At 45.1% G+C, this 18929-nt stretch overlaps 1 protein-coding gene across 1 annotated transcript; it reads left to right on the top strand.

Annotated features, from left to right (window-relative positions):
- The first annotated feature begins 4022 nt into the window (after positions 1-4022).
- On the top strand, positions 4023-18704 carry EXOSC9 (exosome component 9). Its single transcript, XM_036313431.1, has 12 exons — positions 4023-4183; positions 4651-4745; positions 5996-6115; positions 6228-6330; positions 7518-7655; positions 10929-11011; positions 12307-12439; positions 13430-13518; positions 14157-14303; positions 14834-15018; positions 18205-18283; positions 18568-18704. Exons 1-12 carry the CDS (start codon positions 4118-4120, stop codon positions 18650-18652), a joined length of 1323 nt encoding a protein of 440 aa, XP_036169324.1. The 5' UTR covers positions 4023-4117; the 3' UTR covers positions 18653-18704.
- The last annotated feature ends 225 nt before the right edge of the window (positions 18705-18929 follow it).

Genomic DNA, 18929 nt, shown 5'->3' with positions numbered 1-18929 from the left:
AGGCCATTCACTCTTTCATGCACAAGGTGCACAACCAGCCTCAGTGGCTGCTATGAAGGTTGGGGAGCTACGGACCACTGTACTGAAGCAGGAGTGCGCTGAGTCAGGCTTCCTTTGGATACACGTAACGAAGGACCAGCTCAGATGTGCTGCTTCACCAACTGGGAAGTCCAAGAACCTTTGCAAACTGCACCTACAGTAGGGCTCTCCTTTCTCTCCTATTTCTCCATCCTGCTGGCCTCTGTCTGATTTATCATCAAACAGGGTTTCTCCATGTGGTGGCAAGATGGCCCCTGGCAGTTCCAGACTCGTGTGGTCCTTCGGGTTTATAATCCTAGGAAAGGAGAGACCTATGCTCTCCCGGAGTTCACATGTCAAGACTGACGGGAGCTCTGTGTCTGGCCCTGCCTGGGTGAACAGTTAAAGAGGAGAGAGGGATGGGTGCCATGGCTGGCAAGGCCTGGTCATACCCATATCCACCGTTAACAGTGACATGAGAATCACATAGCATCAAAAAGGGGCATTTCTCCAAGAAACAGAAGGCGCTGGTCGAGACAAAGCAACAGAGGTCCAATAGAGAGACGTGTACTCGAATATTCTGTGGAAAACCAGGTTATGCTGCGACAGATCATCCGGGTTAATGTGCGGACTCAAACTGACTCTGTTAAAGAGCAGACTGTACATTCCCTGAACCTCCTGTCAAACTTCAAAAACTTTTCCCCCCGAAAGCATGAAACAAAGGCTCCTTTAGTGTTTCAGGTTTCTTACTGAAAACAAGGCTGTGAAGTAAATCTATTTTCTTTTTAAATATATTTTATTTTTTACAGAGAGGAAGGGAGTGGGATAGAGAGAAACATCGATGAGAGAGAAACATCGATCAGCTGCCTCCTGCACACCCCCCACTGGGGATGTGCCCGCAACCAAGGTACATGCCCCTGACCGGAATCGAACCTGGGACCCTTCAGTCCGCAGACCGACGCTCTATCCACTGAGCCAAACCAGTCAGGGCAGTAAGTCTATTTTCTGATGGTATGTAGACATGAGTGGGGATGGGCTATACACCTTTGGATTAACTTTAACAAGAGCCAAGTGCTACAGTGTTAAAATTATAATAGTGAAAGTAGGAAAGAACCGTGGAAATGCTACAAAAGTGGAAGGAAAGCCAGGGCAAGGTAATCAAGTGCAATCGCAGGACAGCAAACTGACTGACGTGGCGAACTCGGGCAGTTTCATGGGAAGCTTTGTAAAGCCAAAAATGGATGGAAACATTTCAATGGCTACTGTGTCTAGAACATTGTATTAGTTGCTTTCATTCGGACCACTTAACACAAAGTAATTATTTCCAACCTAAAGATACAGAAGCTAAAGCTCAAGATTATTTAATTCACCCACAGTCCACCTGCCTCCCAGGAAAGGACAGTGTTTCAATAAAGGCCTATTTCACTTTTTAAATATATATATATTTTGAATTAAAGAGTCACATTTATTGCAATCCGGGACTATGAGGGGCCATTCCCCAAATCTCATAGTAAAAATATATATTCTTTAAAAATATATATTTGTGTTGATTTCAGAGAGGGAGGGAGAGGGAGATTGAAACATCAATGATCAGAGAGAATCACTGACCTGCTGCCTCCTGCACGCCCCCTACTGGGGATTGAAACCGAAACCTGGGCATGTGCCTTTGACAGGAAAGCAACCCGGGACCCTTTAGTCAGCAGGCTGACGCTCTATCCCTGGCTAGGGTGGCCTATTTCATTTCTGAAGGGAAAGAGAAATTACCTAAGGGTGCACTGAAAGAACCCAAGGGTTTAAATGATGAATTTAGCCAGTTCTGTTGTGAAAATGCAACATAAATAGGAATGCATGTTGTTAAAGAACTGAAATGCCCTGTATCCCACAATCCCCTTGCTTATTTTGAACGTCAATCGAGCACGTGGACATAACTTCCGTGCACTCTCCTCCTCCTTGACAATGCCTCTCTCCAGGCCACGTGGAGCGCATCCTGTCTGTCTTGGCTCAGTAGCCTTTTCTGCTTGAAACATGTTTCCTCTCCTCCAGGTGATGTCATGCTTGCTCCTCAGAAAGGATTTACTGAATTCAAATGCCACCTCTACAAAGTGAGCTCTTCCTGCAAAAACGCCTATTAAAATAGCATCCCCTTCTCAGCACCTAGCATGGAACTTGGTTTATTCGTTTGTTTCTACTACTTGTCTCCTCCAAAGAGAACATACATACACTAGTGGCCCGGTGCACGGTTTTCATGCATGGGGGGGGGGGGGGAGGGGGGAGGTGTCCCTCAGCCCGGCCTGCACTCTCTCCAATCTGGGATCCCTCTCGCAATCCAGGACCACTGGCTCCTAACCGCTCACCTGCCTGTCTGATTGCCCCTAACCACTCTGCCTGCCAGCCTGATCACCTCCAACTGCCCCCTCCACCTGCTCCCCCCAACTGCCCTCCCAACCTGGCCTGATCACCCCCTAACCGCCTCTGCCTGCCACCATGGCTTTGTCCAGAAGGATATCCGGAAGGTCTCCCGGTCTAATTAGCATATTACCCTTTTATTAGTATAGATTCCTTAAGGAGCAGGATCTTGTTCACCTTGCTCCTCCAGCTCGTGAATTATTCTTAGGACACAGGAGGCCCTCACAAATAATGTAGGAAATTGCGAGCGGCACAGAGTGAGACCACACTGTCTTCGCAGCAGAGGGGGGAAAGTGTGAAGAGAGACCAAAGAAACGGAATGGAGCCGGTGTGGGCGGACCAGTGCCTATCACCCCTGAAGCAAATGGAAACAAAATAACAGTATGCAAACACTTCAGTGGTAGTGCTGACACCATGCCAGGCACTGCTCCGCATGGCACATCACCCCCTCATTCTCCCTCGGAGTAATGCTCCTGCCACTCCACCTCCGCAGGTGAGTCAAGGAAACCCCTGGGCAAACCGGCTGGGGTCACAGATCCCCCGCCCGGGGCAGAGTCTGAATCCGAGCCCAGGCGGCTGGAGCTCCTACTTCCAACCCGCAGGGTTCCATGCTCCTCCCCGGAAGCCCATGATGAGCGGCTCCCACACACCAAGGTCCCTCTGCGCCCACAGAAGTCCGTCTATCCAGCCCTGACCGGTAAGGCTCAGCGGGTAGAGCGCTGGCCTGCGGACTGAAGGGTCCCAGGTTCCATTCCAGCCAAGGGCATGCACCTTGGTTGCCCGCACATCCCCAGTGGGGAGTGTGCAGGAGGCAGCTGATTGATGTTTCTCTCTCATCCATGTTTCTAACTCTCTGTAAAACAATCAATTAAAAAAAAAAAAAAAGTCCGTCTATCTGTTCAAAATAACCCGCGAGCCCGCCAGCGTGGCTCCAACCGCACTGGAGGCAGTCGGCTCCAGCCCCCAGCAGGGGGAGTGCAGGAGGGAGCCCATCCACGTCGATGTTCTCTCTCAAATCAACAAAAACTTATTAAAAACAAACTAAAAAACAGGTAGCAATAACTATTATCAAAATAATAACTGGGGAGACCGGAAGACGTAACAGCCACGGGCAGTTCCGACACCACTGGTTGCGAAGTGGGGCGCTCTCAGTTCGCATCGCCCTCTCGGCCTCCGGGGTCCCACCCAGCGCACCTCCACCCCTCCCCACCCTCCGCCTCCGCCAGCTCCTGCGCCGCGTGGGCTGAACGCTGGGCCCCGCGCGCTCCGGCGGCCACCCCGCCTTCCCCGCCTGGGCGCAGGGACACCTGTCACCTGCCCCGCTAGAGCTGGGAAAGGGTGCGGGGCGAGAGCGCGGCCCTGACATTAACTTCTACGACTGGAGCTTACTTTGGGGTCCCCCCGCCCCTACACTTTTTGAGAAAAGAAGTAGCTATTTCCACTCCGAGAAGCGCAGCCCCGGCGGGTTCTCTCAGCCGCTTCCGCCCGCGCCGTCGCCGCTCCGCGCATGCGCAGTGGTGCCCCTCCGCGCCTGCTGTCGCACGCCCTGCCGCCGAGCCTGATGACGCCGGCGCCGGCGCCGCTCTGATGACGTCAAATACCTGCGCCGCCAGCGAGCGGGACGCGCGTGCCCAGGCTTGGGTTCCCTTTTCCCCACGGCTTCCCGCGCCCGTGGGTCCCGCGCTCCGGCGGCATGAAGGAGACGCCGCTTTCAAACTGCGAGCGCCGCTTCCTCCTCCGCGCCATCGAGGAGAGGAAGGTAGGCGGCCGGGAGCTGCGGGCCGCGTGGACCCGGCCCCCGCAGGGCCCGGAACCCCTGGGGGATGTGCCCCGTCTCCCAGGTTTTGTCCGTCTCCAGTGGGTCCTTCTCAAGGCTCCGAACTAGGATACGACCACTTCCCACGCGGGTGGTCAGACCCCCTTCCCTCCGTGGCCCAGCCCCGGGCCGCCCCGAGTGGCTGCTCCCTCCGTGCTGCTGAGGCTCTAAACCAGCGGTTCTCCACCTGTGGGTCGCGACCCCTCTGGTGGTCGTACGACCCTTTCACAGGGGTCGCCTAAGACCATCCTGCATATCAGATATTTACATTACGATTCATAACAGTAGCAACAATACAGTTATGAAGCAGCAACGAAAATAATTGTATGGTTGGGTCGCAACATGGGGAACTGTATTTAAAGGGCCAGAAGGTTGAGAACCGCTGAAAACGATGAATGTTGTGCTTTCAGCGGCTGGACGGCAGGCAGACCTACGATTACAGGAGCATCAGGATCTCGTTCGGGGCGGATTATGGCTGCTGTGTTGTGGAGCTCGGGAAGACCAGGTAGCAGCCTTCGCCTGAGAAGCTCGGTGGCGGGACGTTCAAAAGAACGTGACGGACGCAGTGGTTTCCGAGGAGCCGGAAAAGTCCGGACCGCGCTCTGCTCAGCTGCCAGAAATCAGTATAGTTCCTTCAATGCGAGATCTGCTTTTTATTTATAGTCACACTTACAATTTTTAATCATAACTATGTTTTCTGTCGCATGGGTATCACATAGTTCTTTTTTTAAAAATATTTTTTTATTGATTTCAGAGAAGAAGGGAGAGAGAAAGAGAGAGAGAGAGAGAGAGAGAAACAAACATCAGTGATGAGAGAGAATCAGGAATCGGGTGCCTCCTGCGCATCCCACACTGGGAATGGAGGCCGCAACCCAGGCGGGTGCCCTGGACAGGAATTGAACCTGGGACCCTTCAGTCTGCAGGCCGATGCTCTATCCACTGAGCCACACGGGCCAGGGCATGGGCCTCACATAGTTCTTGACAGCACCGAGTTTATTTCTTGCCCGTCGTGTCAGTAAGTACGGCCTACTTACCTGTTTTTCCTGAGTGATGTGAGCATTAGGTTTTTGGTTTTTAAATTTTTTTTTCTGGAGTGTTTTTAAAGGTGTGTATTGGTTTGCTAAGGCTGTCATAAAATGCCACTACCTGGTGGCTTAAATGACAGAGATGTATTGTCCCACGTTGGGGAGGCAAAAGTCCAGGGTCCAGGTGACAGCAGGGCTGGTTTCTCCTGAGCCCTTTCTTCTTGGCTGCAAATACATGCACCCTCCCTGTGTCTTCGCCCCGTCTCTCCTCCGAGAGCCTTCATGGCCCTGGTGAGCCCGAGAGTTCGGTTTTTAATATTCGTCTGGAAGTTGCGAGGACCTCGGTCAGATAATGTTGGTGAACCGGTGCCATAGGAAAATTCTTTCTTACGAAATCTCAAGTGTTCATGGTATCTTGTATCAATAGATACTTATTTTAGAAAAGAGAAGGTAAGGTCATTGATTTTTTTTTTTAAGGATCTGTGGAATAATCAGCTTAGTAAATAAGATGTTTTTTTCGTGTATCTCTTTGGGTACACCAATATGTACTTTTTTCCTGTCTGTATTCTACTACTATACTTTATATGTAATATAAAGCCTCTAATGATATATCTTGCTGAGTGTCTTATTACTCAGAGTAAGACTGATACTTAATTAGTATTTGTTTTAGATTTTGTTTAATTGGGAAGGAAATGTATTTCTCCAACAGATCTGTACTTTGTCTTTGCAGAGTTCTTGGACAGGTTTCCTGTGAACTTGTGTCTCCAAAACTCAATAGGGCAACAGAAGGTATACTCTTTTTTAACCTTGAGCTCTCTCAGATGGCTGCCCCGGCTTTTGAACCTGGCAGGTATTTAAATCTCCTCCTTAAGCTGCTTTCACCAGAGACGAGTGAGGCGTCCGGTATTGTTCTGGTGCCCTGTGTCATATTTCCTGACATCAGCCCATTCCTGTCCTCACAGGCAGTCAGACCTCTTGGTGAAGTTGAATCGTCTCTTGGAAAGATGTCTAAGGAATTCGAAGTGCATAGACACTGAGTCTCTCTGTGTTGTTGCTGGTGAAAAGGTGGGGAGTCTGCCCAGAACTCTGGATTAGGGTGAATATTGTTGATTCGTGGGTCCCTGGATCTCTACATTAATTCTGAGTTTCAGTTAACTTATTTTTATACTGGTTCCCTTTAGTTCAAATGTTCCTGGGTGCCACCTCTAGAACTTTGTGTCATCTCTTTCTGAAGGGACAAAAAACATTGTGAAACTAGCATCTTGAATTTGTGTAAAAATGTCTTATTAATAAATGTAGGTCCACATGTATCTGCCAAACCTGATGTCTCTCTTGGGAACTTCAGTTGCTGTCTGTGGGCACCCGGCCAAAGAACTGGTTTTTCATATATCTTTATTTCCTTATGTTATTTAAGTCATTGATGGAAGCAGGTGATGTTTTCCTTTTTGGATGAAGAACTGAAGAACAGATTCAGTCCTTCCTCTGGAAAGGCCGCACAGTGAGTCAGTGGCAGGCTGGCATTGGAAATCTTATGTGGTGCCTGATGGTATTAGAGCTTTAATCTTGATTAGAGCTTTAATTTTTGACCATCTTTTTTTTAAAATATATTTTTTATTGATTTTAAAGAGGAAGGGAGAGGGAAAGAGGGAGAAACACCCGTGATGAGAGAGAATCGTTGATGGGCTGCCTCCTGCATGTCCTTTACTGGGGACCAAGCTGGCAACCTGGGCATGTGCCCTTGACTGGCATCGTACCCGGGACCCTTCAGTCCTCAGGCCGATGCTCTATCCACTGAGCCAAACCAGCTAGGGGTTTTGACCATCATTTTTACTTCAGAAAAGTTCCTTAGCCTTTCCACATTCCAAGCTTGAATGTGACACTTACTACTTGCATTACTTGCAGTGTTATCATAAATATTATCAAGTAATACCTAAGAGGGTGAGGTTTTTGAGTTAGGAGACACAATAAAGATATGATTAGGCTTGTTAGGGAAATTTTAGTATTAAATGTAGAATGGTTTGTATATTTTGAGCATATATTTTACTGTTGTCAGATGACTCATAGAGGGTGAACTATTGGTATTTCAGATGTTGGTCTGACTTAAACATTTTTATAAATATAGTTTTATTGATAACAAGAGAAGAAGTAACCCTGTTTTAACAGCAAGAGAAAATTTGGCACATAGTGTTACTTTTAAATAGCCACTGGTTGTGATCAGTTAGGATTTATTTTTGTTTTAAATTCACATTCAGGTTTGGCAGATACGTGTGGACCTACATTTATTAAATCATGATGGAAATATTATTGATGCCGCCAGCATTGCTGCCATCGTAGCCTTGTGTCACTTCCGAAGACCTGACGTGTCCGTCCAAGGAGATGAAGTGACACTGGTAAGCGCCCACGATGTGAGCAGCAATGCTCCCCTCAGTGAGTGGGGAACATCCTCGATGTGCAGGCAGCTTGTTGGTCAGGTCTTGCTGTGGATGGAAATTAGGTAGATTCTAAAATTTGTTTGCAAGGCAAAAACTACATATCGTCAAAATTGTCCTTGAAATCTCTTAAATATCCTCTATTAAAGTGTCTGTTAGTAAAAGCACACTGTAGCCTGGCTTTCTAGAATAGAACTAGATGACTTCTTTGCATTGAGCATAGGGGAAATAGTTCTTTTTCGTTTAGACCATATGTGTGAAAAATACACGAGTCTCAGCACAGTGAGATGCTTGTGTTTACTTTGTGGCAAAGTCCATCAGAAATACCTGTAAGGCTTGTTCTGACTACTGCTAGGCTCCACCCTCAGAAGAGGATGCGGCCAAACCTAGGATAGTGCACTGCCATCAGCTCCTGATGCTGATACTGATGCTGCTGGTGCAAGGACCACATTTTGAAAACCACTGTTGAGTATGTCCATTTTAATTTATGTAAATTGCATGCTAAAGTAGTGAAAGTGCATGTGGTGGTAATTTGAGTCCTGGAGTTATGAAAGGAAACATCAGAGGCCCAGATTCTCTAAGCAGTTATTCATGATGCTGCTCTTAGGCATTGGAGGGGAGCAGACTCATTAGAGGCTTAGAGGTAGGGACAGTGGAGATGTGGTCTTTTAGAGGAGGGAGATGGTGTAAAGAAGTAAAAACAAGTAAGAGCAATTAGTAGAAAAAAAGGTATCAATTAAAAATACTGTAGAGGGGGATTAAAAGTGGCGGCAAGTGGATGCTGCACAGAGATGCTCCCAGGACCAAACTGGAATTACAACTAAAATACAGTGGAAGACTTGCAGGAGAGAACCCTAATACCTGAGGACCAAAGGTGAAGACCGCATAGAGCAGTGGTTCTCAACCTTCCTAATCCACGGCCCTTTAATACAGTTCCTTACGTTGTGGTGACCCCCAACCATAAAATTATTTTTTGTTGCTACTTAATAACTGTAATTTTGCTACTGTTATGAATCATAATGTAAATTTCTGATATGCAGGATGTATTTAGGTGACCCCTGTGAAAGGGTCGTTCGACCCCCAGGTTGAGAACCACTGGCATAGAGACTGACATAGGAGGGGCAGAGGCGCAAAAGGGCTGGCCGGGCACCCACACACAGCAACTGAGATTCCTGAGAGATACCTCAGCTGTGGGGGGTTGCCACTGAGAACTCTGGGATCTAATCCCCAAGTTGGACCCCCCTGCAAAGAGCCACAACTGAGAAGGTAACCACATAACATCTGGCTGTAAAAAGCAGTGGGGTTGCTATCTGCCAGGGAATGACAGCTGAAAATTCAGGCACCCTCTTAAAGGGCCAATGGACAAAATTCCCTGTGGAGCCACCCACCTTGTGCTCTGGCAGAGGGAGGGCAGAGTGGACTGGAGCAGTATGAGCAGAAGCCAGGACTGGGGACTCCAGGGTTAGAGCTCAGAAGGCAGACACCCCCAGTTTCCTGGGCTGGGTCATTCCCTCACACAGCAGAGGACATCTTTCCCACACAGACGGCTGCCTTGCTGGGGGGAAAACAGTTGACACACCTTTGGAAAACACCTTGCCCTGAAGCCACTTAAGAGATTAAAAGTAACAATTAGCCTCCAGGCGGAAGCAACTGCCCCACCCTGTTGGAAAAAACTTGCCACACCTGAGGACGATTGCCTGGGGGTAATTCAAGTTAGAATCCTATCAGTCTGAAGGTAGAGGTGATCTCTGGAGGCTTTGAGGCTTTGCCTGATCTAATTAGTCAGAATCAGTGTTTGACACTGTCCTGCACTAGAGATTGAGAGGCGAAGAAGATCTGCTTAATACATACGTAGTCACAAACCCAAACAAACAGCCAAAAGGAGACAAAGAAACAACCCAATGGAATAAGAGAATTCGCCAGAAGATAAATGAAGCAGAGAAAAGAAATTTATCTGAAACAGTTGAGGGTAATGATGGTAAAGATGGTCAACAGCATGAAAAAAGATACAGTAACTATGAAAAAGGAACAGTTGGAAATAAAGAATGACATAACACAAATAACACAATGGAAGGAATACACAGCAAATTAGGGGAAGCTAGGATCGAATCAGTGAATTAGAAACAAGGTTGAAAAAATCAATCAGAACCAAAAAGAAAAAACAATTAAAAAACAGGAGGACAGCTTAAGGGAGCTGTGGGATAAAGTGAAACATAACAATATTAGAATAGCAGGTGTGCCAGAAGAGGCAGAAAGGGATAGAGAACGTGTTTGAAGAAATAATGGCAGAAAACTTCCCTAACCTGGTAAAGGAAAAAGCCACACAAGTGCAGGAGGCACAGAGAACCCCAGCAAGAGGAACCCAAACAGATTCATGCCCAGACACATAATTAAAATGCCAAAAATTAAAGACAGAGAATCTTAAATGCAGCAAGAGAAAAACAAACTGGAGAGTTATTGTTGGTGGTAATATAAAATGGTACAGCCATGATGGAAAAGGTTGGCTGTTTCTTAAAAAGTGAAGTGTAAACGTATAGAGCCCAGAAATTCCATGCCTAGAAATCTACTCGAAGGAAAGGAAAGTGTACATTCACTCAAAGACTTTTATGTGAATGTTCGTAGCATATTTGTAATAGCCCAAAACTGGTAACAATCCAAATGCTTATCACGAGAACGGAGAAACAGAATGTGGTCTGTCCGTACCATGGACTACAATTCAGCAGTAGAGAGCACCAAGCTGCTGATACATACCACAGGGTGGGTGAAACATGCTAAGCTGAAAGGAGGCGGATGCGAAACTAAAACTTGTTTGATTCCACTTATAGGGAATGCCCAGAAAAGGCGGATTTATAGAGACAGAAAGTAGATCGATGGTTGCGTGGGGCTGGGAGTGAGAATTGACTGCAAACAGGCTCAAGGAAGGTTGCGGGGGGAGGGTGGTCATGGAAATGTTAACTGGATTGTGGTGATGGTTGCATAAATGTAAATGCATTAAAAATGCACTAAAACGTGAATCCTATCCTTCTGGTGAGTGTACTTATGGTATGTAAAGTATACCTCAATACAGCTTTTTGACAAATGCATAAAGTTTGAAGGAACACGAGCGACAAAGGCAGATAGGTAATTGTAAAAGGTTATTTAAGTGCTCATTGAGGATTGAGGGAAGTTCATTTTTTATTTGACTGTTTGATGCACCGGATGATTTTTGTATGTTCATGACTTATTTTCGAACAGTACACTCCGGAAGAGCGGGACCCCGTCCCGCTGAGCATCCACCACATGCCCATCTGCGTCAGCTTTGCCTTCTTCCAGCAGGGGTGAGTCTCCACGCGTGGGCCGAAGTGAGCAGCGCGGCTGGGGAGTGTGCTGTGGGCAAGTGAGCCAGCCCTCCTTCATGCTACAGCACCTCCCAGTCCAGGGAGAACTGTGCTTTTCTCACTTTAGCCCTTTCTTACAAGAGCTGTAGTTGACAAAGAGCTTTCTCCATAGAAGAGACATTTTTCTTTTCATGGCGTAGCATAGATTTATGAGTTTACTACCACGTGGTAAATGCTTCTGTTTCCTGGAGATGTGCAGGTGTTTAGAGAATTGTATGCTCAGCTCTGATTTGGGGGAGTCGGGGGAGAATCAGGATTAACGGAAGCAGGACTTTGGGACACGTTCAGTGGCATCATTCTAGGAGCAGGCACGAGAAATGGTTCTCGCCTGGGAAAGCCGGCTCCTTCGGCTCCCAGTTTCCTCACAATCCCTGCTTGTGAACAATCCCAGTTCCTCCCACGGCAGCAAACCTGGGGGTCTGGGGCCATGCCGGTGCCTTCACATGAAAGCCTGGGCCTTACATCTTTGAGAAACAAAGGGAGGTATACATATTTTAACAGTTTCATGAATGAGAACCAGAGGAAGCTTTCAGCTTTCAGTCATTGTAGTGTAGAATTTCATTAGAGGGAATGGACCGGCACCTTCAAGCAGAAATACGTGAGTCATGTATGCATTTTCCCAGACATTGAAAAGGTAGAAGTAGGTAAATTTAATTTTTATATATTTAATTTTACTTAATATATCTAAGGTATTAGCTTATTTTAATACGTAATCATTATCTTAAATTTGTTCATGAAATACATTTTATTTCTACTAAATCTTCGAACCCCAGTGTTGTGCACTTAGCTTGGCCTCACCACATTTGAAGGGCTCAGCAAACAAGTGACTGAGGCGACCATTAGACATACAGAATAGTGTCTAGGTGAGCCATTCCCAGAACCTGGAAGACATCCAGAGCACAGGCCATTAAGGAGACTAAGATTAACCAAGTATCAAGTTTTACTAATGAGGCACAAGTCACTTAATCCAAGTGATCGCATTAGATTTTGATTGTATGTTATTTAAATAAAAAACTATTATGAACTTGATTTTACTGGGATAGCTAGCAATATACACATAGCATTATTTTGGATTCATAAAAACAGACGTGCTCTTGTATCTTTTCCCATTAAAGTGACTCAAATTCACAGGCGTAGGCCTTTACTGTGTTGACTTTATTAATGCCATCTTTAAAAAATATCCATTATCTTAACATGGACATGATTTGTTCAGGTCCATTTCACATTCCTTTCAGAGCGTTTTTGTTGGTGGATCCCAGCGAGCGCGAGGAGCGTGTCATGGATGGCTTGCTGGTGATTGCCGTGAACAAGCACCGGGAGATTTGTACCATCCAGTCCAGCGGTGGGATAATGCTGCTAAATGAGCAAGTGAGTGCTGTGTTTAACATCCCCTCTAGAAGCTTTTTCTTATTTATTTATTTTTTAACTAAAATCCAACAAGGGCATTTCCAGTGATTCCTCCTCAGGTGTGTTGGAATCCGGTTTCAGTACTGTCATCACCTGATGAGACTAGTTACCTTCCCCCTTCCCTCTGCGCCCACGTATGGCCTCCAGAGTCTCACCCTCTAGGTACACTGTACTTTCCAGGGAGGAAAGAGGTTCATATTTCTATTAAAAAAAGTGTCACAAATGGGAATTGGGTTAAAAGTAAAGAACTTTTAGAATTTGGGTATAATAAGCAGTTCTCAAACCTAGCTCCCTCTCAGATTCCCACGGGCTTTTAGAAAAGAGATTGCCAGGTACCGTAGGTGCAGGTGCTGGAGCACCGTCTGCTTGGTTGGAGCTCCAGCTCTGCGTTAGCCTGGCCTTGGCGAATGATTTCCTATCTTCATGCCTCCGCTTCTTCATCTGTAACATAGGGAGTAAGTTCCTAGTGACCCCTAAGGTAGAAGAATATAAAGGTGAGTAGGTGTGTGGCACTGTAGCGTACGGTAAGTGTGCAGTACATGTAAGTTTTCTCATCACTGCATTCCCGGCTCCCTATCTCCAGAGACACATCCATTGGGCCCCGACGCCCGAGAACCTTGCCTTCTGAAAGCTCCAGGCATGCTCTGCGGCCTGGTGCCATGGCTCGCTCACAGGCAGTCTGTGCAGCGCGCACGTGTGCAGGCCAAATGGCCTCTCCGGGGTCTGTTGGTGCTGTGGGAATGTTTCTGGGTCTGTTCTCTTAATGTGAGAGTCCTTCAGATATTCTAAAACAACTCACAGCTTGTTTTATTTTATGTCTACATTACATTATATTTGGAAACAAAGGCAGGCTTAGGTTGTAAAGTTAGAAAAACTAATCTCGTTCTTGGTTTTCTTAGAGAAAGCTATTTGGTTAGTTGTCTTTAAATAACAGCTCATTTTTATGAACAGGTTTTGAGATGCAGTAAAATAGCTGGTGTGAAAGTAGCGGAAATCACAGAGCTAATCCAGAAGGCTTTGGAGAATGACCAGAAAGTTCGGTAAGTTTAATTTTGTTAGGACCAAGTGGTCTTTTTTAGATTTTTCTGTTAAGGATTCTTCTTGCACAGGGGTAACCACACACTTTCCTTATCTGTTAATCTCAGTTGAATATACTAAATGTTTTTTGAAAGTTGATTGAACTGTTCGTTGTATTGTATTCCAGCTTAAACAATCTGTATTGAAAAGCCACGTAATATTTTTCTTTAAAAAAATTAACATGTTCTTAGGAAAAAGAATCTGGTAACGCAAATTAACTGAGAGGACACACACTGGGTTGGTTCCCATCTTCTCCCCATGTGACATTACACAGGACCTGTAGCCAGCATCAGGTCTTCTACAACACAGGAGGTTAATGCTGGCCTGTATGCTGGTTTGAGGATTAGAAAATAACTTACTTTAAGCCCTTGGCAAGTGCCCAGCACATAGTTCAATACATGGTAATTACAGGCACTTGTATTATGTCTCTTGATAGGCATAATAAATTGTGAGGTTAAGTTACTCAAATAACTCTTCCAATATTTCTCACCAAAGGGTAAAATAGTTAACTTGTTTTCCTTTTTTGTCTTCTCGTCCATCTATCATCCACCCCCATCTCTTTCCTCCCCCCCCCCCCCCCCCCCCCCAATACCACACACAGGAAAGAAGGTGGAAAGTTTGGCTTTGCAGAGTCTATAGCAAAACAAAGGATCACAGCATTTAGAATGGAAAAGGCCCCTGTTGACACCTCTGACGTCGAGGAGAAAGCAGAAGAAGTCCTTACTGCAGCGGATCCTCCTCCAGACGTGTATCTTTCCTGGGTGCTGGGGTTTGCTTTTCCAGTAGCAACAAGATTCATTCCACTGCGGCATTCTTAGGCTGTGGAAGGGGTACATACTGACATTTCTCTGGAACACTGTATTTGTTAAAAAAAAACATTTAAGATACCAGATAGTGAAGAGTCAGTAAGTTGATGGTCTAAGGTCCACCTTCTCTTCAGCTGTCCTACAAAATCCAGAAAATTCTCTAACGAACCAATTCATAGCGTTTCATTTTCTTTTGAAAAATTAGTCTTTAATCTCAATGGCATGGTCAAGCACTCTACACTATTACACATTGTTCTTGAATTTTTTCTGCATTCACCAAATTTATTAGTATACAACTAACATGTTCAGAGCCAGTCTCTTGATGTTCCTCACCATTATGTCCATAACAATCTTGAGTTACGCTTTTTCTTCATTGTTCAGCCACCCATAGTATAACTACTAGTAAATTTCTTCTCCTGAGACTTTGAGGCACACTTCTGTCTTAAGAAGAAAACTTCCTTTAACTGTTAAGTGTTTCTAAACCTGTGCTCTGGACTCCTGGTACTGCCCAGATTGGAGAAGGAGTGGAGAACTCCTGGGGTGACCTTGAAGACTCTGAGAAGGAGGATGAGGATGAAGGTGGCAGCGATGAAGCCATCATTCTCGATGGTGTGAGGACGGACGTGGGAATGGAAGTCTCCAATACTGGAAGCCAAGGTGGGTGTACTTTATGGTAGACTAGAGGCCCAGTGCACGAAAATCGTGCAAGGGTAGGCCTTCCTTCCCCCGGCTGCTGGCACTGGCTTTGCTCTGGTTGCCAGCAGGCATCTGGGACCCAGGCTTCCCTCCAGGACCCAGGTGTCCCTATGACCCTGGCTTTGTCCAGAATGATGTCGGGTCTAATTAGCATATTATCCTTTTATTATAGATATTATGTAGACATGTAAATTATATATGTAGTCATATGTGAATAGAATCTGTCCCTATTTATAGATTAAATTACCACTAAGATAGGGATTTATTTTTATATTAGCAGTTCCTGTTTTTAGAGGAACTGAATTTCAACTAAACTGTTGAAGCTAACTGCATTAACTCCAATTCTTATGCTTATGTTTGTGGAGTAGTGGTAGCTCTTTGGTATGTAAATGTAGTTGCATTTTTAATGTTTTGTTCTCTTTTCTTTTATGTGTACCTATCTGGGCCAGTTTTAAGGAGGTTTCTTAAAGATCTTATTCCTGCATGCTAATTTTTCTTTGTAGTTTTTAGAGTGAAACGTAAAGCCTATAACGTAAGAGTGCATTCAAATAGAACTTCCTACAGGACCAGAATGTCCTACATCTACACCGTCTAATACGACAGGTCCACTAGCCACCCACACGCAGCTGTTGAGCACTGAAATGTTGGCTTGTGTGACCGAGGAACTGAATTCTAAATTTTACTTATTTTTTTGTTAATCCTCACCTGAGGATATTTTTTCCATTGATTTTTAGAGTAGAAGGAAGGGAGGGAGAGAGAGACAGAGACATAGATGTGAAAGAGACACATCGATTGGTTGCTTCCTGCACCAACTGGGGCTGAGGATCGAATTTGGAACCCAGGTACGTGCCCTTGACCGGGAACACTTAATCCTGGCTCCTACATTGGTACAAAATCCTAGGATTACCTGGAAAACGTGTAGTCCTAGGTGTTTCTTGCATTCTGAAATACGTAGAACTGGAGAAATGGTTTCTTCTTTCAAGAAAACCAACTTCAGCCCTAACCGGTTTGGCTCAGTGGATAGAGCGTTCGCCTGCGGACTCAAGGGTCCCAGGTTCGATTCCGGTCAAGGGCATGTACCTGGGTTGCGGGCACATCCCCAGTAGGGAGTGTGCAGGAGGCAGCTGATCGATGTTTCTCTCTCATCAATGTTTCTCTCTATCCCTCTCCCTTCCTCTCTGTAAAAAATCAATAAAATATATTAAAAACAAAAAAAAGAAAACTAACTTCATGCTTGGCCCGCACTAGAAAATAAACATGACTTGTTGTTCATATAGTAAAAACAAATCATATGAGGAAGAATCTAGGCATTAGGTGGGCAGGGAACTAAAGGATGCACTTATGGCATCTGTGATGCACAGGCCGGCCTGCCCTTCAGGAATTTAGTGCCTGTGAGCATGACTGAGCTTGCTGGGGTTTTGTAGAAAAACATTCCCATTGACTGAGATCTTTATTCACTGTCCCGGGGGTCACTGTTTGGCATCACTCTTCCAGAGCTTGGTCCAGATATTTACTACTAGAGGCCCGATGCACAAAAATCGTGCACTTGGGGAGGGTCCCTCAGTCTGGCCTGTGCCCTCTTGCAGTCTGGGAGCCCTTGGGGGATGTCCAGCTGATGGCTTAGGCCCACTCCCTAAGCCGGCAGTTGGACATCTTTAGTGCTGCTGCAGAGGTGGAAGAGGCTCCTGCCACCGCTGCTGTGCTTGAGCCCGACTTCTGGCTGAGCGGCACTCCTCATGTGTTGAGCATCTGCCCCCTGGTGGTTAGTGCGCATCATAGCGACCGGTTGTTCTGCCATCCGGTCAATTTGCATATTAACCTTTTATTATATAGGATATAACTTCAGCATATAAGCTGCTTCCACAGTGAGACCATAAATGAAGCTTTAGACTCCATATAATTACATATGCATCAGCCAGTCTTTAATGCTGCATAGAATTCTGTAGTGTTGAATGTTACTGGTTGGTTTAGTTATTCTCTTATTGATATACTGTTTCAGTGCAACAGTGAGCATCCTTTCATATGTCCCTTTATATATTTGTGAACTGTTTTTCTAAGATTAATAAGACTAATTGCTAGAATATTCAATTGCTAGCTTCAAGAGTAATATTTTCAACTGAATGATAAAAGTGGACCTGAGACAGTTTGGAGGACAGAGCAGGTAAAGCCCTTTGAAAGCATATAAACAAAGTGAGAAACTAACTGAAAACTCAAAACATAAAGACCTGATAACCAGCAACCAACTGGGAAAAGGGATAATTCACATTATATATCATTAATGAAGGCTCAGGAGAAACTACAAAGTAATTCTCACATATAAATGGCCAGTTACATAGGCCAACCCTGGTAGTAATGAAGGAAATGAATTCAAAGCAAAAGGATGAGAGCATTTTTGGACTGCTGTATTGGGCAATATTAAAAATACCAGCATTGGCAAGGTTGTATGGGAAAGTGGGTTCTTCATAGACTATTTCTTGGAATGTAAATTGGAACAATATTTATGGAGGGGCTTGGCAGTATTTTGGAGGATGTATAAATACCTTTTGACCCAACTATGTTTCTAGGTATTTCCTTTACAGTGTTTATAATAGGGAGAAATGAAAAATTTACATCTCTAAAATTAGCAAATTCTAAGATAAATTGTGGTACCTTATAGAGTGGCACGGGCACTTTGATGGCATCTTGTTTCCAAATTGGTTCTACAAGATGATACACACACACACACACACACACACACCCCTATAGATAGAGATTTCCCCTAACTTTTCTATTATGAATGTACTGAATGGTGATGTAATTGAACACGTTTGGGGAATCAAGCACATACTGTTTCAAAGCTCCAGGAAGTTACCTGAGGGAAGGAAAGAACCAAGTAGGCCTGGCAGCCCACACCCAGAGTAGCCCGGGCTCTAGTTGTATGGAAGTTTTAGAATTGCTGCTATGGAAACTTTTAAAGAGATTACAGGCCCACTTCAGAGATACTGAGGGTTTGCTTCCAGACCTTCCCAATACAGCGAGTTACTAATTTTTTTGTTTCTCAGTAAATAAACAATGTACATACCTTAATTTAAAAACAATTTATTGCTCAGAAATGCTAACCATCATCTGTGCCTGTACTCACATTGCTTCCTGAACATTTTCTTAAAGAGGCCCCTATTGTGCTGTCAGACAGTGAAGAAGAAGAAACGATCATTTTAGAACCAGACAAGAATCCGAAGAAAATAAGGTAACGGTTTCTGGCTTGTTTTTCTCTCTACTGTAAACAGAGATGTCTCTTTCTCATTAGAAATCTGGCTGTTCTTTGGTTTCTTAACCTGAAGTCTATAAACATTAGGACCTAATTCTATAGAATTGTTTGGATGCCTTTCAGAGTCACTATTTTACTGTCATAGTCAGCAAGTGTTATATCCTACTGGGAAAAAGGCAGGCCTCCTATTTTTGTGCACAGTGGGGTGAAGCAACTTCTAGTACTAGTGCTGTTCGTAAACTCTTAATTGACTTTATTCACAGAACACAGACCATCAGTGCAAAACAAGAGAAAGCACCAAGTACAACACCAGTGAAAAAGAGAAGAAAGAAGAGAACTGCAAATTAAAGCTCACGTGGTTGTATCTGTGTACAGAACTATTAAAAGGATATTTATTTAAGTGCTAGCAACCTGGAACGTTTTTTATTCACAAATCCATTATAAAATCTAGTCACTTCCTTCGTTTTTACATTATGCTCTTGACCAACCTTCTGGAAAACTTAGCAGGTTTTAAGTAACTGCCACTTCAGCCGTGTCCAGGTGAGCGTCCAGGTGAGCGAGGAGTGGAGGGCCTTCCCTGGCGTGCACCAAGGACCACGACTGGTCAGCAAGCATATCCACTCCC

Source organism: Myotis myotis, unplaced genomic scaffold (genome assembly GCF_014108235.1).
Source record: "Myotis myotis isolate mMyoMyo1 unplaced genomic scaffold, mMyoMyo1.p scaffold_m19_p_6, whole genome shotgun sequence".
Taxonomy (NCBI): domain Eukaryota; kingdom Metazoa; phylum Chordata; class Mammalia; order Chiroptera; family Vespertilionidae; genus Myotis; species Myotis myotis.
This window is presented reverse-complemented; position numbering and strand designations above follow the sequence as displayed.

Bases quoted from the DNA above. Each gene is read 5' to 3' on its own strand.
- EXOSC9 (XM_036313431.1), top strand. From the start codon at position 4,118: ATGAAGGAGACGCCGCTTTCAAACTGCGAGCGCCGCTTCCTCCTCCGC. The intron at 4,184-4,650 runs GTAGGCGGCCGG...TTGTGCTTTCAG, and splicing joins GCGCCATCGAGGAGAGGAAG to CGGCTGGACGGCAGGCAGAC. The intron at 12,440-13,429 runs GTGAGTGCTGTG...TTTTATGAACAG, and splicing joins TAATGCTGCTAAATGAGCAA to GTTTTGAGATGCAGTAAAAT.